At 57.0% G+C, this 26,605-nt stretch overlaps 2 protein-coding genes across 2 annotated transcripts in view; one reads left to right on the forward strand and one right to left on the reverse strand.

Annotated features, from left to right (window-relative positions):
• UBE2O (ubiquitin conjugating enzyme E2 O) overlaps window positions 1-17,851 on the forward strand; it is a 62,749-nt gene extending 44,898 nt beyond the window's left edge. Inside the window, exons 10-18 of the mRNA XM_035570561.2 lie at window positions 2,416-2,570; window positions 4,034-4,146; window positions 5,173-5,298; window positions 6,581-6,670; window positions 9,007-9,664; window positions 10,636-10,772; window positions 11,270-11,473; window positions 12,192-12,249; window positions 13,896-17,851. Coding sequence (XP_035426454.1) covers window positions 2,416-2,570; window positions 4,034-4,146; window positions 5,173-5,298; window positions 6,581-6,670; window positions 9,007-9,664; window positions 10,636-10,772; window positions 11,270-11,473; window positions 12,192-12,249; window positions 13,896-14,659 — 2,305 coding nt within the window. The 3' untranslated portion in view covers window positions 14,660-17,851. The remainder of the gene's footprint in view (window positions 1-2,415; window positions 2,571-4,033; window positions 4,147-5,172; window positions 5,299-6,580; window positions 6,671-9,006; window positions 9,665-10,635; window positions 10,773-11,269; window positions 11,474-12,191; window positions 12,250-13,895) is intronic.
• A 1,478-nt stretch (window positions 17,852-19,329) lies between these two features.
• SPHK1 (sphingosine kinase 1) lies at window positions 19,330-26,312 on the reverse strand (the record flags this gene model as incomplete). The annotated part of the gene is made up of 5 exons (XM_035570562.2): window positions 19,330-20,546; window positions 20,990-21,105; window positions 21,348-21,442; window positions 21,691-21,840; window positions 25,874-26,312. Coding segments are annotated over 5 exons (1,572 nt in total), but the record flags the coding sequence as incomplete, so codon positions are not given.
• Window positions 26,313-26,605: the final 293 nt, after the last annotated feature.

The following is a 26,605-nucleotide window of genomic DNA, read 5'->3' on the forward strand; positions in this document are numbered from 1 at the left end:
CGTGATTTGACACCGATGCTACTCTGTTTCTGCTGTGCCTCCGGGCATCGCCGGAATATCTGTGCTGCGCTAGGCTCTGGACGCAGAGAAGGAGGCGTATAAAGATTGCACAGCTTAAACGTGACACTAATTGGCCACCTCGCTGGCAGCTTCTGCAGAGGGGCTGAGGACAGACCACGACAGTGTGAACGGACAGGTAGTCTTCATAGAGGGCTGCCTGCAGAGCTCAGGGAGGTCTGTGCTGGCAGGGGTTCGTACTGCAGTGCTCTCTGCTTTATCCTTACCCTGCTCTGTAGAGGTATCTGCAACCTTTGCTAGCAATATGCCTCTAATTGTTTTTTTTAATGATCAAGATGCACTCCTTGAGAGCCTCAGAAGAATTGATTTCAGTAGCTTGGCGGATTGCATGTGTCTGCCCGTTTCTAGAAATACCTATCTCAGCATTTTCCCCTTTTTCTGAATTGGAGAATGTTTAAGCCGTGTTTAGGGGAAGCACGGGCACCTGACAGCTGGCTAGCCTACCTTGCTAGCTTCCCTGGGCTACTTAATTGTATAAAAACTCTGCATTACTTTATTTCTGATGCAGAGATGTGAGAATCCTCCCAGAAAAGTGACGTTACCAGGTTTTAAGAGATCCAGTAGTTTGAGAATGCCTTGAGCTTCATTCTCATTTTGTTTATTTTAGCTTTGCCTGTATACAAGGAGAGCTGTTTCTTTACTCCTTGCAGGTTTTGGAGAAACTGTGTTTGAAGGTCACAATGCTCAGCAGAGCAGTATTTGTAGAATCATAGAATGGTTTGGGTTGGAAGGGACCTTGAAGTTCCTCTCATTCCAACCCCCTGCCATGGGCAGGGACACCTCCCACCAGCCCAGGCTGCCCCCAGCCCCACCCAGCCTGGCCTTGGGCACCGCCAGGGATGGGGCAGCCACAGCTCCTCTGGGCAGCCTGTGCCAGTGCCTCACCGCCCTCCGAGTGAAGCTCGGTACGAGTGGTCTTCACTGCTTGAATATTCAGAGGAAGCTGGTGAGGCCACCAGGAGGTGTGCTGCCAAGCGCTGCAGAGAAAAGCAAAGCCGATGAGCTTGCTGCAGTCGCTCACCAGATCCGGTGTGTCAGCTCGTGGGCATCTCCAGCTGCAGGGTGCCAGCTCAGCACGTGGCTTTTCCATCATTTAGTGACCTGCTGCAGCTCCCCGGCCAGCCTGCACACCTCTGGTTATCTCTTAGTGAGGACGCATCCTGATTTTTACTAGTGCCCAGGAGCGATGGAGCATTGAAAATGAGTTGTGAAGCAGCATAAACAGCTCTGCAGACAGGACCAGACCGTGTACCCTGGCCTTTCCCCTCTCCCATCCTCAGCTGTGCATCCGCTACAAGACAAGGAATCCTCCCTTGGCGTGTCACCCACCACACTTGACCTCCTACAGACTTCCTTCCCTGATAAGCTCTGCTGTCGGGTGCTGGCCCTGCCAGAAATTTCGGATTATTTCCACTTCAGAACATTTCACTGCCGACACGCATAAAAACGGGTGGGTGAAAACAGCCTATTGTATCCGCTTTATGGTTTGACTTGAACCCAACACAAATGCAGCACTTGTGTTGTGTCTGCAAGGCCTGGCCAGCCAAATAAAGGCTGTATTTAAGATCAGCATGGAATTGAAAAGACAAGTTGCGTGGAGCCAGGCAGAATGGAGCTGCAGGCTATCTGGACAGGCTTTTCTAAAGAACCCTCCACCATATTCATGTCTCCTACAGCACGGAATAAATTCCAACTGTCATGCTCACGGTGGAGTACCAACATGCAGTCTTGTTGTGTGCTTGGGATTTGGTTTGGACCTGCAGACAAATACATGTGTATGTTTGAACAGCCAGGAAGGAGAGTTCTTTCTTAAACAAAATGTCCTTTTGCTTTACCCACATTCAGTGTTTTCAGCCTCTCTTCCTTTCTGGAAGGACTGAGATGGATGCTGCTTTCTTTTTCCTTTCCGGTCCTAGGCTCCTCCAAGCTGCCAGGCTACCAGTAGGTGTTTCAGTGGAGAAGATCTTCAGTTTCAAAGTATTTCCAGCTACTGCCTTACCTCAGCTGGCTGTGGAAAGTGGGTGCTAGTAGTCATGTTAATTTATTCCACTAGCAATGAAGTAAGCTCAGCTCCCTGGAAAGTAAATCCTCATGCAATACAGACTGGTGCGTGTTGTAACATCTGCAGTGTAACGTGCAGTGATTGAGAACCTGTCAAAACCAAGCGCGCTGTGCAGCTCTTTCCCCTGGGACCAGGCTTCCTTCCCAGCCCGGTGACTTCTCCTTGTGGTGCTGCAAAGTGCCGAGATCCATCTTGACTCCTGATGTCAGCAGCATCGAGTTCTGGTGGGTTTCGTGCACGTTCCCTCTGGTAACTGCTCGGCTTTGTGTTCCCAGGGTTGCTGTGGAAGTGGTGACCACGATGACTTCGGCTGATGTGATGTGGCAGGATGGCACCGTGGAGACGAACATTCGCTCCAATGAGCTGATTCCAGTCCATCATCTGGACAACAATGAGTTCTGCCCTGGGGATTTTGTGGTGGACAAAAGAGGTATTGAGTGTCAAAGACATGCTCTCGGGGAGCAAACATGGTCTTAATTACAAAGTATTTCTCAATCTGGATCTTCTAGTGTACGTTTTAGCCCTTTTTACAGTAGCTGTTAGTACTACTCACGTGAGGTAGGCACAAGAGCCTTACAGGGGACAGAGCGACTCAGGTGACTTTACCTGAATGTCAGCAGAGAACCATTATTTAAACACCAAGGTTGAACTGTGGCAGGCAGGATGTAAAAGGAGTAAATGTCAAGGAACAAAACCAGGGTTCTCAGCATTTCTGTAGAGTAGGGGTGGCCTGCCGTCTCCTTGAGAGTGCAGATGGCTCTGAGCTCCGTCCCAGAATGAGGGGAGGGACAAACAGCTCATCTCCTGCTGCTTCCTTTGAAGGACCTGCCTGTCATGACCCTCTATTTTTCTTAGTGTTTTGGCAACCCAGAGGCAACATCTACTTGCCTTCCTTTTCTTCACTAAACCGATTGGAGATGCTAGCGAGGGCCACAGTACAAGTTCAAGATGACTGGGAGATTTACAGCTGTAGGCTATGAGATATTGATGGCACGCCATCTGGCTCTTAGCTGGCTTCTGTAGTCGACCCTCAGCAGTGGGGAGCACAAGATTTTCTCAGAGGTTGGGAAGATGGAAAGCTGGCTGTTTAAAAAAAAAAAAAGTTTTGCGTGCCCATTTTTAATGAGTAATTGTCTGGCCAGTCCCGTGGGTTAAACCTGTTTTGTGGAAACTGAAGATACCCATCAGCTCCAGTCCTTCTGTCCCAGTTTGGGATCTGCATTCCCGTGTCACGCATACCCTCCAGCAGAGTCTGGGCTCCCTGCAGTTCTCTGTGTCCCTGCTAAGCGTGCTGAGAGGTGGATCTTGTCAGCCACACAAATCTGAGAGGTGTCTGGATAACAGCCCAGGTCCAGGCCCAGCTTTTTTCTGTAGGTTACACGGTGCAGACATATGCACACGTATGCCTTCATCCTGTCTGCTTTCCATGTTTGTTGTCCTGTGTATTTTTCCAGAGGAGCAAAACTGTTGTGGGTGGCGCAGTTTCAGATGAGCTTGGCAGCCAGGGCTGCTTCCAGGGAGCTCTTGGCTGTCCTGTCCAGGAACGCAGACACTCTGTCATCGTGGAAGTGGTTTGGAGGGCAGAGCACTAAGGGAATGGCTCGTTTTCTTGTTTTCTCTTTATAATAGAGCTCAAAAGGGGTCCCGAAGTGAATGTGTTCACCCCATCCGATGCAACATCATCTTGCTCTACCGTCACTCCGTGCCCTATTAAAATGTAGCTCCTTAGCTGAGCACGGTTTCGACTGTGTAGGAAGAACTGTTTTTCCTCATGCCATTCACAAACGGAAGGTTTCAGCTAGAAGCTGGGGAGCTGACAGCCTCAGGCGTGTGTGAAGGCTGTGCTCCTTCACTTAACTTGTCTGTTTTTTCCCCTACCATTGCGACCAAAAGCTCAGAGCTCCCAGGACCCCGGTGTATACGGAGTCGTGCAGTCTGGTGACCATATCGGCCGTACCTGCGTGGTGAAGTGGTTCAAGCTGAAATCCAGCGGGGACGACGTGGAGGTAAGTGCAGCAGCAGTGCCTGCTGAGGCCAGCTAAGAGAAAGCAGCCACAAAACAGCACAAGGTTCACACAGATAAACCTGGAAGTCAGCTCTGCGGTGGAGTCTGTCCTTGAGGATGGGAACAGTCATGTGCTCGTGGGCCTGGGAGACTTCAGCCAGAAGTGGTGACACTGCATATTTGTTAGATGCCTGCAAGGCAGCAAAGAACAAGCAAAGAGTTCTCATCCCATGATCGATACCAGGCTCTGGTATGGATGGAAATGTTTGTAGTCACAGGCAGTTTCTTGAGTTCTCTGTAAGACTTTTTCCCTACTGTGTCTTTACTAGTTGATAGAGAATCCATGGCTCGTTATCCTGCTTTTTGGGGAGCTTATAGGAACGCGATTTCACAGACTCTTGTGGACAACAGTCCAGTGGAAGATGTGTGGTTCGAGTCTCCCCTCTCAAATCTAGTGCAGGGCCTTCTGCCTTAGGACAGGGGCTGTGTTGTCGTAACTGAGCAGGGCCCTGTATGCCTAGAAAAAGAACATCAGTCTCGTCTGGGGTTGTGTTCTGCTTTACTTCTCGTTATTTGTGAGCTCCTAGCACTTCTCCAAGAGAAACAAAAGGAAAGATGTTTCCCATCAGTTGATAAGCTCTTTGCCAGACATTTCCAGTTCGATTGTTTCTAAAGTAAATGCAGTCCTTTGGGCCCCACTAAACTGCTGTGAGAAATCTGGGCATTCAGAAGGGAATGAAACATTCTTGCATGTCTTGCCACCTCAGTGGCATGGAACCCGAAGTGAAGGTGAGGGAACCTGAAGAGATGCGAGGGAGACCATCAGTTTCCTTTCATTATTGTTCCTTGGTTGGTGCACTACAGGATGGGATGACGAGTCTAACAAACCGCAGCAGTTCCTTCCTGCAGTCTGTTAGAGAACCGAAAATGGACGAGATGTGATGAGGAGTACTCTAGATGTTGGAGTGCTGGGAGGATCGGTGCAGCATCCTGGGGCTGACATATTTGCCTTCTGTCTCCAACACAGCTGATCGGGGAGGAGGAGGACGTGAGTGTGTATGACATTGCTGACCATCCAGACTTTCGCTTCCGCACTACTGACATTGTGATTCGCATCGGCAACTCGGACGGAGCCACAGCTAAGGAAGATGAGGTGGGTTCTCAGCACACTTACGTGACCATGTTGTCACCAGGTACTAGTCTGGGGATGCTTGAAAGAGTCAGTGGGAGAGCTATGGCCTTAGACCCCACATGTCCACATCCTGGGCATCCTAAACTCCCTAGCTTGCTAGTTTTATATTATAGTATCCTCTGCTGTCACGAGTACCATATCACATCTTCAGGTCTGGTGGAGATGTAACCTTGAAATCCTTTGACCGTGGTGACAGAGACTGTAACAAAGCCAGAACACATGTTGAGACAAGAATCAAACATTTGCCTTATGGTTTTTAATCAGGCTTAAGGATTGCTTAGGGTTTGAGTAACCTGTAATATGAGAATATTCCGTGGATTCCTGAGCCAAAAGTAGAGGCGCATTTGTCGTGCAACCAATATAATTTGGCCACAGAAGATTGGGGTTCTGATTTTTGTCTGTTTTATCAAGTACGTGTTAATTTTGATCATTGAGTGGATTCATCTCCTGGGAAGGAAAGGGAAACAATTTATCTTGTAGAAAATAACAGTTGGATTTGATGATCTTAGAGGTCTTTTCCAACCTAAGTGACTCTTATGAATATGCTGTTTGCTAGGAAAGAGGCTTCCTTATTTTGCCTGGAAGACCTCCAGCTGTTGAGACGTTTGCCCTAAAAAAGGGTTAAAGGGTGTAGGATAGCTCCTCTTGCGGTTCTGGTTTCAGCAGCATGAAACATATCCGTGCATGCTCGGCTGACCCAGATAACCTTCCAGTGCAAGATGCCACTTAACATGCACCCTCTGCGCCAGCTGTGTGCGGCAGGTCTGTTCCTGCGCCCTGGGAAGGCCGCTGTGAGCCCTTCCTGCTGGGTGGCTCCTGCAACCCACTAGAGGGCAGCCTGCTCCAGGGGACTGCCAGGTCTCTTTCTGGCAGATACCCCTGGTGCTGCCCCTTGGGAAGGCCACAGCTCTGATCCTGGTGAAAATTCTGGAATTCTGCTGCCAGACCAGCCTTTTGGGGGTCCTCTACCGTGGGGAGGAGTTTTCCACATCTCCATGGTAGTGTTATGGGTTTTCTCATGGAAGCCCTACACATAGGATTCTTCTCCCCCTCTCCATGGGACCTCAGGACTCCTGTCACTTCTGCTGCAGCCGGCTCGCTGGCTAAGCTGCAAGCATTTTTTAGGAGGGTGCAGGTTTGGAGGTCTCCAGCGTGGGGCACAGCTGTTTCTCCAGAGCTTCCTGCTCTGCACTGAACAGCCTGGGAAGGAAAAGAGGCTGACGAACTGCTCTTGTGTCCACAGCCTTCGGTCGGACAGGTGGCTCGTGTGGATGTCAGCAGCAAGGTGGAAGTGGTGTGGGCTGATAACTCCAAGACTATCATTCTGCCTCAGGTGAGGTCCCGTTCCTAGCTTGTGATATCTCTGTAATTCTTAGCTGAGTGACAAGTTTTAAATGCCAGATGCAAAGAGGTTCACCCTGTAAGGGAATCTTGCTCTATTTATTGTTGCCTTCCCATGTGAAAGGGTGGCTTCACACCTCTGTTAGTGCACAAAAATTGTTGCCTTTTTTTAGGAGGACTAAGCAGCTAATTGGTCAGCACTACTTCTCAATACAGAGAGCCTTATGCTGCCAGGATAGTACAGGCAGACTGCTGGTTCCTTACGCGCTGCGTGCTCACAGCTCTGACCACAGCCTTCCTCCAGCACCTGCTGCTTTGCAGACGGGGGTTGCAGAGCGAAGTGATCACCAGTTTTGACTTGAGCCCAGGTTAACCGTGTTGCCCAACTGCTGAAAAACTATTGCTGCTTCTGTCTCGCTTGTGAAATGGCACTGTAGTGTTCTGTTTGGTTTAAGAAGCTCCCCCAGAAGCTGGATGAGAGCCCCAAGTTGTGACCTTAGCTAACCTAGGAATCAGACCCAAATCTCCTCTCAAGGCAGGGAGGGGAAGGAGTTGAGTGCAAGCTTTAAAATAGAGATAGAACCACACAGCTAATCCACTTAACCCCATGCATTTGTCTTCTGCATTGTTCTATTTTAAGGTTTTTGTCGTACTGTCTTGTAACCGTATTCACAACTACATACAGTTCTGTCCCATGGCTCTCCCCCTTGTTGCTTCAAATTAGCGCAGACACCCTAAAGATAAGAGCAGCCCTGCTTCTGTAAGCTCCCATCTCCGTCAGCGTGGCAGCGAACACCCTTGCCTCTGCTACAGAGGTGCATCTGCTTGATCAAGATCTCTTTTTAAAGCAAGCAGCTCTGCATTAATTACAGCAGAATAGTCAATGCCCGCACTATGGCAGTGGGCTGGAGCGCCACAAAGCAGGCTGCTGTCTCCCTTCCCCCTGATGTCACATGCGCTCGGATCACAGGCACAATCGGAGGTCTGATGCGTGCCCCACAAAGGGCTGCTCTCACGCTGCGGAGCTCGGGCTCTGCCGCAGCTCCTGCTGTGTCACGCCAGTCCCTTCGGTTCTGCTCGTCTGCGTAATTGCAGGAGCCGGGGAAATGTCAGCAGCGTGAATTATCAGCTGGTAAAGCGGTGATTTATCAATCCGTGTGCTCAGAGACGAGCTGGCTGGGTGCTTTCTCAGCTCTAAAAATAAGGATGGCATAACTGGCTAATTAACTTTTCCAGCTCAGGTTTGGATTAGCTTTGAGGGCAGTGACTTTTGATGGCTTCTCCTGCCTGCAGTCACTCGCGTTGAACCCAGCTGACCCCTGCTAGCTGCCCGTCTCTGGGTGGCACGGGACTGGCTGAACAGTGCTTGTTCAGCTCGGGGCTTTGACAAGAGGACTGAGTGTCCACGTACTGTAGCCTCTAGGCTCATATCTTGCAGGAATGAGAGGATTTGGGGCCGTCATTCAAGTGTCAGGAGCAAAGTTGTTCCTGCTCCCTTGCTTCCGTGATGGAACTTGGAGCTGGAGTTGTCTGTAAGCCTCTGCAAGGGGACCTCGCGAGGGATGCAGCATGTGCAAAAGCACGATTACAAGAAATGAGGGTAGACGGAGTGGGGATGGGCTCAGCTTTCAGCTGCGAAAGGGAGGAGAACGTTTTATGTAAGGGCTTATTCAGCAGCTGTTTGGGCTTTATTGTCCCAGCTGAATTTTAAGCAGAAGTGGCATAACAATGGCTAAAGCAACACAGCAGAGCTCTGGTGGCAAGAAGTGTGTGCCACAGGAGAAGAAATCTGTTTTGTGAATGTTTTCCTGGTTCCAGCATTGTCTCTGTGGAAGGACAGCGTCGAGGCAGCCGAAATCAGGGTTCTGTGCCAACAGGGTTTGTGGTACAGAGGCAGGCCTTAGAAACACGAGCTCCACACATAATACCCAGTGCCTTCTGAAATAGCCGTGTGTTCAGAAACCCTGGGGCTTTTGGGTAGCTCCCTGGCCCTGGCGTGCTCTCCTTGGTCGGCTGTATCCCAGCCACCGAGCTGGCTGCATCCTATCTAGACCTGCCCTAGTTTTCCCCCAGTGCCCTACTTTGAAAAGTGGAGGATGGGGCAATGCTGATTCATGGTCTGTGCGGGTTATCCATAAGCACGCTGTTGGGATCAAACACAATCCGCCCTGTATAGGTGGAAGAGGTTGAAACAACCAGACAAATTCTATCCAGCAGCTCCCTGTCCATGGTGAGAACTGGTACGCCTACATTTAGAAATGATTCAAACTCTGCGTGTGCTTCAGCCGAAGTGCTCGGGTGTCTTCTCTAACTGTGCTCTCCTTTTAGCACTTATACAACATTGAGTCGGAAATCGAGGAGTCAGACTATGACTCTGTTGACGGCAGCACCAGTGGGGCATCCTCGGAGTGGGAGGATGAAAGCGACAGCTGGGAGACAGACAATGGCCTCATGGAAGACGACCACCCAAAAATTGAGGAGTTAGAGCCCGAGGAGCCGGTGGTAGAGGAAGTGAAGAAAGTAGAGGAACAAGTCCAGGGAGCTGTGGCTATGGCGGTTGCAGATCTTGCTGCGGAGAAAGCTGGCAAGGACGGAGCCCCAAAGAGCTTCCGGGAACTAAAGGAAGCCATCAAGATCCTGGAGAGCCTGAAAAATATGACTGTGGAGCAGCTGCTGACTGGTTCTCCCACCTCCCCGACTGTGGAGCTGGAAAAACCCACCCGGGAGAAGAAGTTCTTGGACGATATTAAAAAGCTGCAGGAAAATCTGAAGAAGACCTTGGATAACGTGGCTATTGCAGAGGAGGAGAAGATGGAAGCCATGGTGGAGACGGAGAAGAAAGAAGAAAAAGCCGAGGCGCAGACACCGGTGAGGTCGGAGTGGCCCAGTGAGACACCGGTGCTCTGCCAGCAGAGCGGGGGCAAGCCTGGAGTCACCTTCACCAGTGCTAAGGGAGAAGTCTTCTCCGTGCTGGAGTATGCTCCAGGTGAGCGTGTCGGGGCAGGCCGCTGTGGGAGGCTCTGTCCTTTGTTGCTGTCCTGCAATGTTTCTCCTTCTCCAAAACACTTGCTTCTAGGCCTCTTGGATCGGGTATCCTCCGTGATCTTTCTCACAGCTTATTAACTGGGGAGGAGAAATTGAGACAACTTCAGTAGCACAGTCTGTTCTGGAAGTTTCACCTGGGGTTTTGGTGGCATCTCTAGGCACTGACACTGCTTCTCAAACCATAGAAACGGGGCTTCCCTTTTTTCCCACGTTGGAAACTGACTTTGGAGGGCTGTGGGGATCAGTCACCTCAAAGCTACGGGGTTTGTTCAGGATTTTTTTTGCAGGGGTGGAATGGTTTAGAGGCAGAGCAGGAACAGCTGGTGTTCTTGTGCTGGGTGTCCTTGGTTGGGTGAGTGTCCTTGTTAATGTTAATCAGCCAAAAATAAAAAAGAGCATCTGGCCGTGCGGAACACTGGTGACAGCAGAGCCCAAGGTGTGCTCGGCAAGCCCGCCAGACCTGAGAAGGGGAGGTGGCCAACCTGTTCTGGAGGTATGTATAAATAAAACCAGGGAGCTGCAGACAGGAGGTCATCGCTTTGATGCCTCGTTGTCCCAGCTGTGTGACAGGGCCCTTTGTGGGACCAAAAGAACAGGAGGTGCAGGTTGTGGCTGCTGTACGGTGTGGGAAAAATCAAGTAATCTCTAGCTGCCTCTTGGCTCTGCACCAACGCAAGTTAAATTGCCCCGGGCCGATGCAGGAGCTGGGTTATTTTTGAAAAGCTCTAGGGTTTCTTGTCTTCACTGGCAAGAGCTGGGGTTCTTCAACGAGATACTTCTGAAGCTTCTCTTGCTGCTGCTACCCCCCATTTCCTCTCTTCTGAATGACAGGTTTGATACATGAATAGATTTGCCTTCAGAAGGAGCCTCTGGCAGTTTCAAGGCTTTAATCCCTTTCTCCTTGCCCCACAGACAGCCATGCCTTCAAGAAAATGGAGTTCCAGCCCCCAGAAGCAAAGAAGTTCTTTAGCACTGTGCGGAAAGAAATGGCTCTCCTGGCCACCTCCCTGCCAGACGGCATCATGGTTAAAACCTTCGAGGATCGAATGGCAAGTGTTTGCTCTGCAGTGCCTGTGTGTTGGAGCTGGGCTCAAAGTCCAGCTCGCGGTCTTTGGAATTCCCTGCTTAGCCTTAATCCCTTGCGTTAGAGGTGCAGGAATGTGTGCAGCCTGTGAAGTACGGCTGTAATTACTGTAAATAACTGCTTTTGCGTTCCCTGAGTCGGGGTGGCAAACAACCCCGGATTTCTCACGGCAGGAAACCTGCTTCGGGTGCTTTGCCCACGGGGGTGCCTGTCCCACGGAGCCAGAGGAGGGATGGTGCAACCAGTGGGGATTGCTGGCTACCCTCTCAAGCCCTGCTTCAGACCCAGAGGCACAGTAAGGCCACGATAGAAGTGCAATTTGTAGGGGGAAGGTGCCCCGAGATGTGGTGGTTGAGAACTCCTGCAATTCCCCAGCGAGGGCTGAGTTAATCGCTGTGCCAATACCTCTGTGCCAAGCGGGCTTTGCGCAGCACCGCGTGGCTCAATCCCCTCTCTCCGCAGGATCTCTTCTCAGCACTTATCAAAGGACCCACGCGCACGCCCTACGAAGATGGCCTCTTCCTCTTCGACATCCAGCTCCCCAACATCTACCCTGCTGTCCCGCCTCTCTTTCGCTACCTCTCGCAGTGCAGCGGGAGGCTGAATCCCAACCTCTACGACAACGGCAAAGTGTGCGTCAGCCTCCTGGGGACGTGGATTGGCAAGGTAACGCTTTCTTCCACCCGCCACTTTCTTCCAACTGCTGCAGGTAGCAGCGGTTGTGCCAGGCCAGTGCTGGAACAAACCACTTCCCACCAGGCCGCGAGTCCTGGCTGACTGGCCTGGTGGTGGTTCAGGTTTTCGGTTTGAGGTATCTGGAGCAGGCAGCTGGCAGAGCCGGGCTTCTTCTGGGACTGTTTGGTCCTTGCGTGTCTTTGCTTAACGAGAAGCCTGTAGTCAGACCAGCAAGTAACGAGGGCAGAAGCCCAGATCCCGTGTGTTTCTGTGTCATGGCTGGACCAAGCTGGGGTACAGCAGAGATGTCTGATGTGGTGTGTTCGTTCTCCTGTGGCTTAAGTCCCTGTCCCTCATGCAGTGGACAAATTACGTAGTGGGGCACAAAGCCCTGTTGGAGACTTGATGTAACCAGAGCCACCAAAATGGTGTGGTTTTGGCAGGGGGATCAATAGGGCAGCTGCGGGGGGTTGGAAGTGGTGTCTGGTGTGTAGGTTTACACCGTTCCAGGCAGAACTGGCCTGATACGGGGTGGTGCTGGGCTGGCAAAAATAACAGAGATGGGTTGGCCCAGCAGGCACACTGGCACATCGTGTCAAGTCAGACAAGCCTTGTTCCTGCTGGAAGCCACACGACCTTCAGCCAGCAATTAGCACGGAGCAAACCAGTGGTGCTTCAGCCCTTTGATGTGTTTGTCTGTGTATTTCAGGGGACGGAAAGGTGGACCAGTAAATCCAGCCTCCTTCAAGTACTCATCTCCATCCAAGGTAAGTGCTCCTGCAGAACCTGTGGGACAGGAAGAGGCAGGGGGGAGAGGGGATGCGGGCTTACAGGGGGCAGGGGGCACACACAATTGGGATGTGCCACCCCAGCTGGGCTTCTGCTGCCTTTTGCTCTCACCTTGCTGGACAAAGCGGCGTCCTTATCTCTCCAGTTCAGCAGTCCAGGCAGGTGTGAGCTTTCCTCACGCCTTGAGTTTTGGCTGCAGCCCAGGTCTCTGAGACAATGCTTTCCCTTCTTCTCGCTGCAGCAGCTAACCACAGAGCTGTTCTGCTTGTTAGTCGGAGCTGACAAAGGTGAACCATTTTGTTCTCAGTCAGTTCCCAAAGCTAATTGAAGCTGCTGCTAAACCGGGCTCAGTTTGCAGGACTGTTTTTATCCCCACTGAGTCACCCACCCATCCTACTTTGGGCATATTTTTGCACATGATGCTGGTGTTTACACTCCTTCTAAAGCAGAATAATCAGGGGTGTGTCTAGAAAAGCCCCAGGGCTTCCTGTTACAGAGCTTTGCCCTATAATATCTAGTTTGAGAGCAGACAGACTAAATCAAATCTCCTCAAGGCCAACTTTCTATGCAGGGAGCCCAGGAATGTGACTTGAGAAACCTTTGACACAGAACAAGGGCTGCTGCCTCGGGTCCACGGGCGGCTCCTGAAGTCTCAGTCCGTTTGTATCCTCCTGTGGGGGGACAGCACCATGATAAAAGCCTTTTCTCACTTACAGAGCTGAGGATCCAAATTTAGAAGGTGAAATACCGAATGTTTTACTGGAGCAACCTGGTGCTAGTGAAAGATCTCCTCCCTCCCTCCTGCTGCCTGGTCTTTGAGAGACTCATGATCTCACCTCCACCGGCTCTAATGCAGCCCGTGGCAGGGTGCCAGCAGCCTGGCAGTTTTGGTGCCATTGCTCCATGCACGTAATTAGACGAGGCCAGAAGCAAGCAGAGAAAGCTTGGTGTCGGTGACTCGTCACTTCATGCGCTGTCTCACTACTGCCCTGGTGGGACTGTACTGGATAGGATGGTCAGATCAAACAAAGCCTGTTACCAAAGACTGGATTTCTTTCCCTTTAAGAGAAGGAAGAGAAAATATTTTAAAAATGTTTGGGGTGTTTGCGTTACGGTTTTTTGGCAGTAGATTTGCTAGGAGAGGGAAAGTTGCTGTGAAATCCTTCTCCTTCCACCCTCTTGACCTCCTCTGCTGTTGCACGCCGTCTGCATTACACCAGTGGAAACCTCTTTTTGCCAGCCAACGCTCTTGAATGCTGCTCTTGGTGGTGTCTGGAGTCCTCACCGCCCTAGCAGAAGGCCACAGAGCCATTCACAAACACAATTGCTTCTCTTTGTCATATTGGTCCAATGCGTCTTGCAGATTTGTTTGTCCAGCCTGGCCTCTGCTACCTGCCTGAAGCCAAAGCACAGCTTCCCTGCAACACATCTCCTGCAGTCCTTCCCCCTGCTGCCAGCTTTGCATCAGCGTGGTTGGAGCTGAAGCTGGCTTGGCCTCTCAGCGAGGTGCTCCTGTGACCCTCAAATGTGTTGGCAGAAATCAGGGCCCAGCAGCATCTGCTGCGGGCAGTGATTCACAGTGAAGTTCCTTCTTTAACCCGCTGGTCTCCCTTTCTTTTGGCAGGTCTTATCTTAGTGAACGAGCCCTATTACAATGAGGCAGGCTTTGACAGCGACCGGGGCCTTCAGGAGGGCTACGAGAACAGTCGCTGCTACAACGAGATGACCCTGATCCGCGTGGTGCAGTCCATGATGCAGCTGCTGCGCCGGCCGGTGGAAGTCTTTGAGCACGAAATCCGCGAGCATTTTCGCTGCAACGGCTGGCGCCTGGTGTCCCGCATCGAGTCCTGGCTGGAGACGAACGAGCTGGTGGAGAGGAGTCACGAACAGGCCAACGGGGCGGATTCTGCCTCCCTCCTCTCTGCCTGCGGCACCCTGGCCGAGAGCCCCGGAGACAGTGCGGGATCGCCGGGGGAGTACGGCAGCTCGGCGGAGCAGGGGGCAGCAGCCGAGCTTTCTGACTCGGCGCTCGACGGGAAGGAGGAGCTGGACGACTCGGAGTTCACGACCTCGACGCCCAACGCCGGTGATCTCCAACAGTACTCAGACTCGGAGAGCACGGGCCAAGCCAGGGGGTCAGACCTGGCCAGAGACCGAACGGACGAGGGGAAGGCTGCCCAGGACTCTGCCTCGCAGCCTAGCGTGAAACCAAAGAAAAGGAGAAAGAGCTACAGGAGTTTCCTTCCGGAGAAGAGCGGTTACCCCGATATTGGGTTCCCCCTCTTCCCTTTGTCCAAGGGGTTCATTAAGAGCATCCGTGGTGTCTTGCAGCAGTACCGGGCTGCCTTAGCAGGGGCCAATATCCCGGAGTGGACAGAGGACAAATAAACCATCAGGTTAGGGACAGGCAGGTGCAGGGGAGAAGGGAAAGCAGCAGAAAGGAAATTGGCAAACGCTGTTACCAGTAAACTGGCTTCTCCTTCCAGCTTTTCTTCCTCAGCTTGGTTTGTTCCAAAGAAGGTGGTAGGCCTGATTTGCTCCTCCGAGGAAAGGTTGTCTAAGCATGAATTTGCCCCCAGCCCTCCTTCCTTCCCCCTGTCCCATGTACGTGCTCCTCTTACGAGTTTGACCCTGCAATGGTAAGATTTGAGACCTGCACAGAAGCAGTCTTGCAGCCACGTTCCCTCTGCACTTTCATCTTGGGGCACCTTTCCACCCAAAGACTCTTCCCACCCAGCGCTACGCCCAGCGGTCCATGCTGTTGGGGTTCAGGCCAGGAGAAGGGATTGCTGTAGTCTGGAAGCGAGGGGCGATGCCCTCCCACTCTCTCATTTTTCTCTGCATTACCATGGGTTTTCTGAAGCCGACCCAAGCTTGGATGTACTTAGACATTGGATTGTGTTTGCATTGGAGTTGTCTACACCATACAGAGTTGCTCTAGTCTTAGTTGTTCACCAGTAGCTACGAGGTTCTTCTGATCAGGACTTGAGAGGCAGAGCAGCGCTCAGCACCAGTCCCCGTGCTGCCCTGGGGGTGCTGCGGGGTCTCCATCTGCTCCCGGGGCTTCTGCTCGTTCTTCTGGAATCGGATCCAGCCACCCACACTCTTTATTCTCCAGAGTAAGGCAGACTTCCCCTTCCCTACCATGCATGCCTGACTTCTAGAAGTGATGGGATCCGGGGTTCTGCCCTCGTTACTTGCTTAGGTATCTGAATCTTTTGTTCCAGCCAGTCCGGCTGCCACACGGCGCTGCGCGTGCCCCGGTCCTCAGCCCCACGTGGGGAGGTGGTAGCGAGCGATCTCGGGGCCCGTTGCAGATCTCTGGCAGCTCGTCTGGCTGGTGAGCCTGGCACGACTGCTGCTTCTCCATCCCTGGGCTGCAGGTGGGTGTTTGGGAGCCGTTTGAGGCACGGTCACCCAAAGGGAAGGAGCTGGCGCGTTGCGGCGAGGCCCCGTTGCAGCAGCAGTTGGGGACGGTTCCTGTGCCGTTACTCACCCAGTAACGAGCACGGCGGGCACTGGTGTGGGCTGTTATCAGCTCCTCCCCTGGCCAGCTGTTTCCTGCGATGGCCTGGATGTGCCGAGGCTGGTAGCAGTGTGGGTACAGCACATACCCCCTTCATCTCTGCCGCAGTGCTCCCTAGGAAGCAGCCGCGCTGCAGCAGCAGCAGCTCCTGAGCTGGTGACCTTCAGCACTTTGAGGCAGGGGCTTGCCAGAGCCACGGTGTCCTGGCCGAGGCACCTTGCTGAAGCCTCTTTCTGGGTGTGCACGCCTTTATTTTCACTTCTGGAGCTCAGCAGGTCGCACTCCAGCACTGCTGCATTTGCCCAATGCCACGGCGTTGGAGAACCCTCAGCATCCCTGCGGAGCACAGCGTGTCCTTCCAGCTGGGCGCTGCTTCCCCGGGAGGGAGTCAGGCTGGGCGTTCAGGACAGAGACAAATCCTTCCCTTACTCGAGCTCAACGTGACTGCGTCCCCTTCCCTCCACCCTGGCCAGGACCTGGCCTCATTTAGAAACCCCGAAGAGCAGCCCGATCTCGGCATGTTTGCGCAGTGCTTCCTGCTACTTGAAACCCCAGGGTCGGAACCCACTGGCCTGCAGCCTCCTGCCCCCGTCGTGCCCCGGAGCCTGCCTGGAGGCGCGGGCTGGCTGCACCAAGCCCTCTCTGTGTCATGTCCCCTGCCAGGGTTTGCCAGGGCCTGTCCCGGAGCTCCAGAAGGAAGCGGGGCTTGGCTGCGAACACCGCTCTTGCAGGTGGGTCGCCTGCGCCCTGCTCCGGTGCCGGCAGCCCTGGGGGCCTGGCAGGCAGGGGGTCTGCCAGAGGGTCTGCAGGGCCCGGGGAGCTGCTCTGAGCCCCGGGCAGGGCAGCCTGAAGTGCAGGCGTACCTCAGGACTGCTTTCTGGTGCTGAGCGAATGAATCCCTTTGGGAGTGAGAAGGGGCATCTCCAAAACACAAAGGGCCGACTGGGGCAGGAGGGTGAGGCTGTGTTTCAGGGCAGGGGAGGCAGCCAGAGAGGCTTGTTCCATGATTAAACCTCTTGCTCACCAGGCAAAGTTGCAGTTGGTGACCTGCAGGCACCGACTCCCCTCGCCCCCCGTTCCCCTTGCCGCGCTGTGGCTGCCCTGACCCCGCTCCATCCAGGGCCAGGAGGGAGCTCTGGCCACTCTTTGTTGGAAACAGCAGGGCAGAGAGAGAGAAAACCCTTCAGGGCCAGACGTGGCTGGGGTGGAGAGGCCGAGGAGCTCTGCAATTTCTTGCTTCACCCTCCCTTCACTCCCTGCAGCTCATCTCACGGGGAAGCGGTGGGCAGGGGTTGGTGCGAGCACGGGGGTGGCCGGGATTCGCGCCCCAGGTCCTCCCCTGTGCCCAAGAAGTCTCCTCGTTGTCCTCCGATCGTAACCAAGAGCTTTTGCACAGGTTCCTGGGGCTTCCCACCAGGGAAGATGCGTGCTGGCCTGCTGGAAGGGGACGCTGCTCCCCGCTGCCCCTCGCATCGCTCTCCGTAGCCGGTGTCCCACCCCGAGGCGTGCACGGAGGTTTACAGATTTTCTAAGCTTTTGATAATGTGAAGCTCCTGGGTGACGAGGTTGGTGGTTAGCACACTGCAGCTATGTAATTTTTTTGTGTATGTATGTAATATTTAAGGGTAACAAAATTTAAAAGGCTAAAACCATAAAGAAAAAAAAAAGTAAAAACACAAAAAAAGCCAAAGCATGATGCATATTGTTAGCCTTAAAACTGGCTACACGACTGTGTGATGTACAAATAAGAACAGCCTGTAACTGTTTTAAGTGCTGGGGTTGGGGAAGAAGCATTACAAAATCAGTTTGTAGCCTTGATTCTGTACAGTATTTAAATGAAAAGAAAAAAAAACCCACGACCTGACTATTGAGGCCATGCTTAGAGGTGTGTCGTTCACGTGCAGATGTGGATGCTTGGTTGCTTATGATATATGTATAAAGTGCTGTGTGACCATTAAAACTTTTTTTACCTGCAGATTTTTTTTTTTTCGTTTGGCTAACCAAGGTGTAATAAAGGAGGGAAGATGACTTGCCATTAAATTTTGCCTCTGTGAGTAGCTCTGACTCTTTGTCTCTTTATTTTTTCCCCTGGCCCTCGCTTCCCCTCCCACGTGCTGGGGCCAGAGGGGACCCCACTGCCTGGAGCTGGGGTGCCCAGAGTGCCCCCGTACCGTCACAAACACCCCCCCCAGAACCTTGTTTCATGGGATGCCTGTCTGGATTTTTATTCCCAGCGCTCTTGGGCCACTCCTGGGACAGCCAGGTCCAGATCTGGGCGCAGCGCAGCCCCTGAGGGCCCCAAGCCTTCGTGGCCCCATTCTCAGCACCAAGGTAAGCGTGTGCTGGGCTGCATCACCCCCGCAGGGACACCCACGGGTGCTGGGGGTGGGCGCTGAGCCCTCGCTGGTGGGTGAGGAGGTGCAGGGCACCAGGGTGGGCAGCGATGGCGGTGTTTTGAGGCTCGTGGCTTTGCTGGAGTTGTGTAAAACCAAGAATTTGCCTTTGATTTGAGGGTCGGCTGGCAGCTGCTGCCCCTTCCTCTGGGCAGGGGGAGCCGCGGGGGCTCCTCTGGAAGGGCCCTCAGCTGCTGGCTGGCAGCTTGTGGGAGAGCTTGGGTTAAAAAAGAAAGGAAGGTTCTTTGTGCAGCAGAAGGTGGGACCTGAGCCCCTGGGAGATCCCCCCAACCACCCCGCTGCCACCAGCCAACCCTACAGGACGCACCAGGGACCCCTTCAGCCCCCAGACCCCTTGCACTCGGAGGCAGCTCGAAGCCCCAAGCACATCCCCTGCCTGGGCAGAGGCTGGGGCTGGACACGTTTAGAGGCCAGCAAAGCCTCACCCCCCCATTTTTCTCTCCCCCCCCCCCCCCCCCCACGGGGAAAGTTGCTGTATTTTGGGTCGTGGCTCCCAGCTGGACCCGGGACACCCCGGCCCCTCAGAGCAGGGCTGGGAACAATCGCGCTCTTCTCCCGGCCCTGCAATCCCACTGGCAGGGTTTGCTGATGAATAAATGCCAACAGCCCCTGCTGTTTACCCTCCTCCTTTGTACTCCGGCGCAGTAAATGAGCTTTAATTACTGCAGTTTTATACCAAAAAGGCTGAGTAATCCCTGCGCCAAGCCCCGGGAAGGGCCCCGAGTGAGGGCTGTCCGGGAAGGTGGAGACCAGAGCTCCCCGCAGGGCCCCGACTGCGGCAGAAAGCCAAAACCGCCCGGCTCCCCCAAATGCCTCCCTCGCTCGTAGGCACCGAGCCGTTCCCAAGACATCCCAAAAACATCCCTGTGCAGGGCTCGGCTCTCAGGACTCAATGATCTCCTTGGGACGTGGGGCACAGACACACCCCAGGAAGCTGCAGCCACCGCCCGCGCTGCTCTGTGTGAGCAGCTCTCGGTGCGTGGCTCTGCACTGATCCTGACCCCAAGGTTCCAGGGAGTAAAGGGCCTCAGCCCCTTGGGACAGCCGCGTGCTCAGATTTAAATCCCAGGGCTTTTTATTATTATTATTATTTGTTGTTGTTTTCTTTTTTTGCAAATGCTAGGTATTTATTGCATTTCTCACAAGAATAAACTCTGCTTCTACAGGAAGCTTTGGGTAGAAACATCCTTTTTTTAAAAAAAAAATTTGATTTTTTTTTTTCATGTTAGATATTGGTCCTGACCGCCCCGGGTCAGGCTGGCTCCGTGGCAGGGACACGAGCGGTGCCACCGTGTGCGTCCGAGCCGGGGGGGGACGGGGCTGTGCCGGCGCAGCCGCCCCGGGGCCGGGGCCTCGCACCCCTCGTACCGCTCGTACCGGGGCGAAACGCGGGCATCTCGCCGGCGCCGAGTACCTGATGGGGCTCGTTTTCGGGTCCGTCCCGAAGAGAGTAAAGCTAAGCGAAGTGCCCGCGGCCCCGGAGAGCTATTGCTAGAGGAGGAGGAGGTGGTTCCTGAGTGGGAGGAAGGCTCGGCCGTGCCCGCGGCTCAGCGCTGCGGCCGCTCAGGAGCCGCTGACGATGCGGCAGAGGCGGCCGTGGACCTGGCCCTGCACGGGCTCGCAGGCCAGCGCCTCGCCGTCCACCGTCATGACGCCGGCGCTGCCCCGCGGCTCCAGGCGGAAGGCGCGGACGGGGACGTGGTGCAGGTGGGGGCAGCCCAGGTCCAGGTGCGTGCCCCTGCCCATGGCCAAGAAGACCTTCAGCAGCGCCACGCGGCTGATGCCCGCCCGCACGTAGAAGAGGTGGATGCAGCCGTCGTCCAGCCGCGCCGCCGGCGCCATCAGCAGGTTGGTGCCCAGGTGGGACTGGTAAATGGCGTAGACGCAGACGAACTCCTCCTCGGGGACCACCGCCCAGCTCGCCGGCACCGGCTGGCCCAGCGGCACCAGCAGCGAGTCGGCGGGCAGAGCCCCCTCCGTGCCCCCCTCCGGCAGCGCCCGGCCGTCGGCGACGGGCGCCGGGGGGTCCCTGGGGGTGGGGGGGGTGCCGCCGTGCTCGGGGCCCGCGGGCAGGTAGGAGAGGCGGCCCTGGTAGACGCGCAGCCGGGCCAGGCACTGCAGGGTGCCCAGCGTGAAGCGCGCGTTGCCCAGCCGGCGGTACTTCTCGCTGTCGATGTCCACGTCGGCGATGAAGCCCCAGCCGAAGCCCAGGAAGGAGAAAAAGCGCTTGCCCGAGGCCGTGCTCAGCGACACCAGGTCCATCTGCGTGTGCAGCCCCTTGCAGAGGATGAAGGTGCAGTTTGTCAGCAGCTTCTTCTTGGCCACGTGGTCGTTGCTGCGAGGGACGGAGAGGGTGAGTCTGGGGGCTCCTCCTGCAGTCCCAGCACCTACGTGCGGCCCCCTCAAGGGTGCTGCCTTTGTGCTGGGATGCATCCCGGCTGGGTGAAGCCGCTAGGAAGGGGCAGCGTAAACCAGCTCCTGAATTTGGAGACTGATGTGGGGCTGCCCAGGACAACCCCGCTCCCACCCTGGGTGTTTCCCGGGGTGCACGGCTTTGCACCTACAGCTGCTGCCATACAGCACAGCCAGCTCCATCCCGGGGGCTCAGCTCAGCCCCTGGCTCGTTTGGGTGAAGTTGTGCCAGATTCAGAGCCTGGAGGAGAGACAGGGCGTGGGGGGAGCTGGAAATGCAGGGGTGCAACCTGATGCTGGCAGGGACCGGCTGCGCCGCAGGGGGGGTACCCAGGTGGGTGTCCCCATCCCAACGCCCCCGCTCACCCTGCATAGTAGTTGATGGAGGCAGCCAGGGCGTTCCCGGAGCCCCCTGGCAGGATGCACAGCGGCTTCTTCATCGCCTCCTCCCAGTCCGGCCGCTCCATCAGCCCATTCACCACCTGCAGGGATGGAGGGAGGGAACTCATCGTACCCGGGGCCGTGCCAGGACCCTGGTGCCCCCTCAGTGCCCCCGGCCAAGGGCAGGACAAAGGCTGTGCCTGCCCTGCTAGCTCTGAGCTGGCTTTTCTCTCTTTGCTGTTCCTTCTCGTCTACAGGTCTCAAAACTCGGCTCCTGCCCCCAGCGCAACCTCTCCTCCCAGCTTCGTGCCCCATCCTGGCCGGGGGGCGCTGCCCCTCTCACCTCGTGGAGCAGCCCGTCCCCGGACATCACCACCAGCGTGTCCCACTGCGACAGGTCCTCATCCCGCATCTTCTCCTGCGCGTGGTGGGGTCTCTCTGCAGGGGAAAGCAGCGAGAGCTGAGCGCCGTCCTCCGTGCCTCCGCCCTGCCTGCTGCCACCCCCGGGATCGCGATCCCAGCCCCACTGTCCCCGTGGGGGTGCAGGATGTGGGGCAGTCCCCTCGCACCCTTCACTGGTGACAACTTGCCTGAATCCACCCCATATAGGAGCCCGTCCCAGGTAGGTCCCCGGGTCAGAGGGGGTCACGGCGAGGGGACAGGGCAGGCGGCCCTGGGGGACTCACCGGTGATGAAGATGGAGGGCGTGATGTCGGCATCGGCCAGCATGGGCTGCACCACCGCGTGGAAGTCATCGAGCGCGCGGCCGGCGCCGCTCTGCGGGTTCAGCAGCACCAGGGCATGGCAGGGCCGGGGCAGGACCCCGTAGCTGGCACCTGGTGGGGAAAAAGGGGCTCAGAGCCGAGGCCAGGGGGTGCCCTGTGAGCCAGGGCAGCGTTTGCTGCAGCCCTGCAGGAAGGGGAGTGTTGGGCACGGACTGGGGGGTCCCCACTGGGAGAGCTGGGGAGCTCTGGAGCCCCCCCAGGTCCCCCATGTTCCTGCACAGCGAGCCAAGGATGGTGACAGCGGTGAGGGCTGGGAGGGTTGAGGTCCTGATTCCCCACATCCCTCCAAGCTGGAGCGGGGCCAGGACTGACACCTGTGCTGACAGACGGACGCTTCTCTTCCCCCTGCTCCCCACCAGGCTCTGGTTTCACGTGCGATGCCCCCGGCCGGGCTGTAATTACAGGCCTGACAGGGGCGGTCGCTGCCCAGACCCAGCGGTCCCCGTGTCCCCGGCACATCGAGCCCCGGCCACGCTGCAGCTGCGCTCCTTGGGAGGAGCGGGGAAGAGCCTGGGGTGGCCGCGGGGCTCCGAGCGCTGCTGCGCCTTGATGGCAGCCGGTCAGCGCCGCGGAGCTCGAGGGCTCCTTGCAGCAGGGACAAGGGGGACCTGGCATGGGCACGGTCCATGAATACCCTGCAGCACCTCTGCTCCGGGGCTCCCCAGCCTGCGCTTGCTGTCCCTAGCCCGGTGTCCTTGGCACAGGTTCCTAAAAAAAATGGGCCCTCATCCCCAGCAGAGCCAGGAGTGGCACCAGCAAGCCCGTGTTATATCCAAAAGGCATGGATCCCACATGGGGAGCTCCTACGATGTGCCTGGCACTCCTGCATTCCCTCTAAACCCCTCCCAGCCTGCAGCGTGACCCTAGGTTTGGGGTCCCCCCCTGCTCCAGCCCCAGGCCCCCCCAGCTGGCGGTGTAGGGGCCCCACGGGACCGCGCTGAGGTTTTGCCTGCTGACAAAGCACCGAGCTCTGCTCCGTCAGCGGCGTTGAGTCACGAAAGCCGCCGCCGTTTCCCAGCACTGCCCCGGGCCGGGAAGCCCCTTGCTCGGAGCTGGGAGCGGCCGCAGAGCGCGGCGATGAACCCGGGGCAAAGGGCGGCCAGCACGCGGGGATCGCCGCCCGTCCTCCTCCTCGCCTGGGCACGCGGGGCGATTTCGTGTTTATCCAAGCATCGTTTTACAGATAAACCTCCTGCCGACCGCAGCAGGGGAGGCCAGGCCGAGGGAGGCCACCGCGTGCGCCGCCTCCCTCCTGGCACCTGGCCTCGCCGAGGTCACGGCCACGCCGGGGCCTCCCCAATGGATAGCAGGGCTCGGCAGCCCCAGCCCCATGCCTGTTGCAGCCCTGGGGAGAAGAGCGAGCTCCCACGCTGGTTTTGGTGCTGTCTCCTTGGTTTTCTGCCCGCAGGGACTGAGCTGGTGAGCCCTGACCCCGCCGGGGAGGCTGCACTGCTCCGGGACGGCTCCGGTCTCCACCAGCCTCCAGCAGGCGCCCGTCTGTCTGTCCATCAGCACGCCTCTGTCCGTAAGCTGGGTCCGGTGCCGGCCCCGCCAGCTGTCCCTCGCCCTCCGCAGCTCCTTATCAGCTAGCACCAGGCAGGATGGGACCGAATGGGCCTCGGGGCTGGCAGCAGAGCGCTGCGAGCTGAGCTCACCCCAGCACACGTCAGGAGCGATGGGCAGCGAGGTCTTGGCCACGCCGGCCCCCTGAGAGCCTTTGTGCTCATTAACAGCACTCAGTCCTCTCTTGGTAAACACAGCCCAGGGTTTTGTGCTCCGAGCCAGGCCGTGGGGACTTTTCTCTCCTCTTTTTTCTCTCCTCTTCCCCCTTCCACCCTGGCGGGCGCGGCGGATTTCGGCAGCATCCCTTCCCCTTGCGCAACGCCGGCCGCAGCATCTCAGCGCTGCCGGGAACAGCACAGCCCGGCTGCTCCCCCGGCTCGTGGGCGAGCAGGACGGGGGCCGAGTCAGCAGGAGGAAGGGGCACAGCTCCGACCGCATCACCCACGAGCCACGTGCCCTCTCCGTGGCTCCGCTGACAGCTGGAGACGTGCGGGCAGCCCCGGCAGCTCGGCCGCGTTGCCACATCCCTCTGCAAGGTCCGGTTTTGGTGCACCGGGGACGAACTTCCCAGGCTTGCCAGAGGACAGGGTTGGGCTGTCCGGCTCCCCAGGTCACCCAGATGGCTGTGCACAGCGAGGGGATGAACAAACACAATACGGGGGTCCCCCAAAATCAGTGCTTCTGCCACCATGACACCACGGCCATGCTGCCGGCAGCCTCCTGTTGTGGCCAGGAGCTGGATTCCTCCATCGTGACACCAACCCCACAAACCCGGGGCGGTTTGCTCCTGCCCAGCCAGCAGCAGGGCACGGCGGCGCTTTTTTCCCCCCAGATTTGTGGTTATTAAGCACTGGGGGATTTTTTTCTGTTGTTTTTATCCTTGGGGTGAAGTCAGGCGGAGAAACTTTCCGCCAGCTGCAGCTCTCCGCGGGGCTTTTACCCCCGAGGATGCCGCAGCCGGGGGGCTGCAGGGAAGGTTTGGCTTCTCCCCGTCCCCCTCCCGAAAGGGCCGGGGTGCCCCGATTGCTTCTCGCACCCTGGCCCGAAGCTTTCCCGGTGCGGCCTTATCTGTCCTGCACACGCCGCCGGCTGCGCCATGCCGGTGCGTGCGGGCGCAGGGTGTGGCGAGCAGCATTTGTAGCTCCGGCCTAAACTTGGGGAAGGAGGTTCGTAAATCCTGCTGGCCCTCAGCTAGAAAATAACTGCAAAATCCCGCACCGCCTTCTGCCGTCCTCCTTCCCCGGGCTCCCCCGAGGCCCCTGCCGTGCCGTGAGCCGCCCGTGCCCAAGCACAATCACGCCGCCTGCTCCAAGGGCGAGGGATTTAAAACCCTTTGGAGACTCGCAGCTGCAGAGTTCAGGCTGGCAATCCGGCCGGGGAACCGGTTTCACCCTCGCCCCTTTCCGCCGGATTTTTTTTTTTTTTCCCTTCTTATTTACTAAGAGTAGCAGAAAGTTGTTTTGTAGCTGCAGGTCATGTGAAAAAGCTGCATTTTCCAACCCAAGCGGGGAGAGCTGGGCTAAATGCGATGTGACAGGATCCCTCTAACCGCATGCCTCTTAATTTCCAAGTCTGATCAGTGCGACTGGACAGCTAAATAAATGAAGTAGTGCATATAATTGAATCTCTGCTCAGATGTTCTAATGCATGTCGGCCTGCAGAAGGTGGGGGAGAAAACCCCCGAGCCAGCCTTGCCCCTTCCAGAGAGGGACAGACCCGCACCTCCCCGGGACCCCGCTGGCCCCAGAGGTTTTTCCCCACTCCCCGGTGATGGACGGGACCCGGCAGGGACAGTGAAGGTTCCCCATCCTCCCTTTGTCAGCAGCGGTGGCTTTTTCCTCATTAATGTTATTTTGAAAGGTTTGCTACTCAAAAAGCAATGCGAGAGGAGCGGGAGACGTGCAAGGGGCCTGTGGTGGGACCGCGTCCCTGCTGCCCCTTCAATTTAAGGGGAAAAGTGGGGGAAAAACCCACACCTGGCCCCGAAGAACCCCCGGGGGCTGCGGCCACCCCTGGCACTGGGGCTGTGCGTTGATGTCCCTGTCCCCTATATGCAGGGGGGCACCCAGGTGCCTGCGGGGGTCCCCTGCCTTGACCCTTTGGGGCCCTCCTAAGTCCCTCCAGCCCCCTCCTGGCCACCGGTGCCACGCCACACACCCGAGGGGGGCGTCTGGGTGGAGGGGGGCCGCCCCCAGCCCCAAACCCCAATAATCCCCCCCCCCAGCCCCCAAATCCACACACAGCACAGGGGTCCGGCCTGCCGGGGTACGGGGGATGCTCGGTGCGGGGCCGGGCACGGGGAGAGGCAAACGGGTGTGGGGTGGGGAGGCAGCACCCCAAAATCACTGCCGGCAGCCTCCTCCTGGTGCCCCGAAGGCTGCGCCAGGGGGTGGGGCGGGGGGCTACGGCCCCACCACCGCGCCGGGGAATACTTTGGGACTCCAGCACCCCGCACCCCCACACCCCCCCCCCCCCCCTCGATGCCACGGCGGGGGGGGGGCCGCGCCCGGCCGGCACTCACCGTCCCGCGCGGGCAGGGCGGGCACCGAGAGCTCCCGGATCCGCTGGCTCCAGGCCTGGGCGATGCGGAGGTTCCCCTCGGCGTCGGGGCCGTGGGCGACTCGGAAAGTCCTCTGCAGGCGCTGGCGGGCAGGGGAGCCCCAGCGGCCTTTTCGGAAGGGATAACACACCACCGAGAAGCAGGCGGCGGACGAGCCGGAGGAGCAGGAGCAGGAGGAGGAGGAGGAGGAGGAGGAGGAGGAGGAGGGGAAAGCCGCGGAGCCCACGCAGTCGGCCAGGGGCAGCGCGGCCCCGGTGCCGTCGGGGCGCAGCACCTGCAGCTCCCGCTCCGTCAGCGCCAGCGCCCAGGCGGCCGCCCCGGGGGCCAGCCCCGGCGAGAAGCGGCCCCGCAGCACCGCGTCCTCGCCCCCGCTGCAGCCGCCTCTTCCTCCTCCTCCTCCTCCTCCTTCTCCTCCTCCTCCTCCTCTTCCTCCTCCGCCGCCGGGCTGCGGGGGGGGTCGGCGGCCGGCGGCCATCGGAGCGCACCGGGGGAGCGCCGCCCGCAGCCGCCGCTCGCTGCCGACACCCGCCCGGCAACGGCAGGCGGGGCCGCCCGGCCCGGCCCAAGTTAACCCCCCCCTTCCCCGGAGGTGAAGCGAGGCGGCGCTGCCTCGCCCTCCCCCAGCGCTCCCCGCTGCTCTTTTCTTTTCCTCTTCTTTTTTTTTTTTTTTTTTTTTTTTGGGGGGGGGGGGGG

Source organism: Cygnus atratus, chromosome 18 (assembly GCF_013377495.2).
Source record: "Cygnus atratus isolate AKBS03 ecotype Queensland, Australia chromosome 18, CAtr_DNAZoo_HiC_assembly, whole genome shotgun sequence".
NCBI classification, from domain to species: Eukaryota; Metazoa; Chordata; class Aves; order Anseriformes; family Anatidae; genus Cygnus; species Cygnus atratus.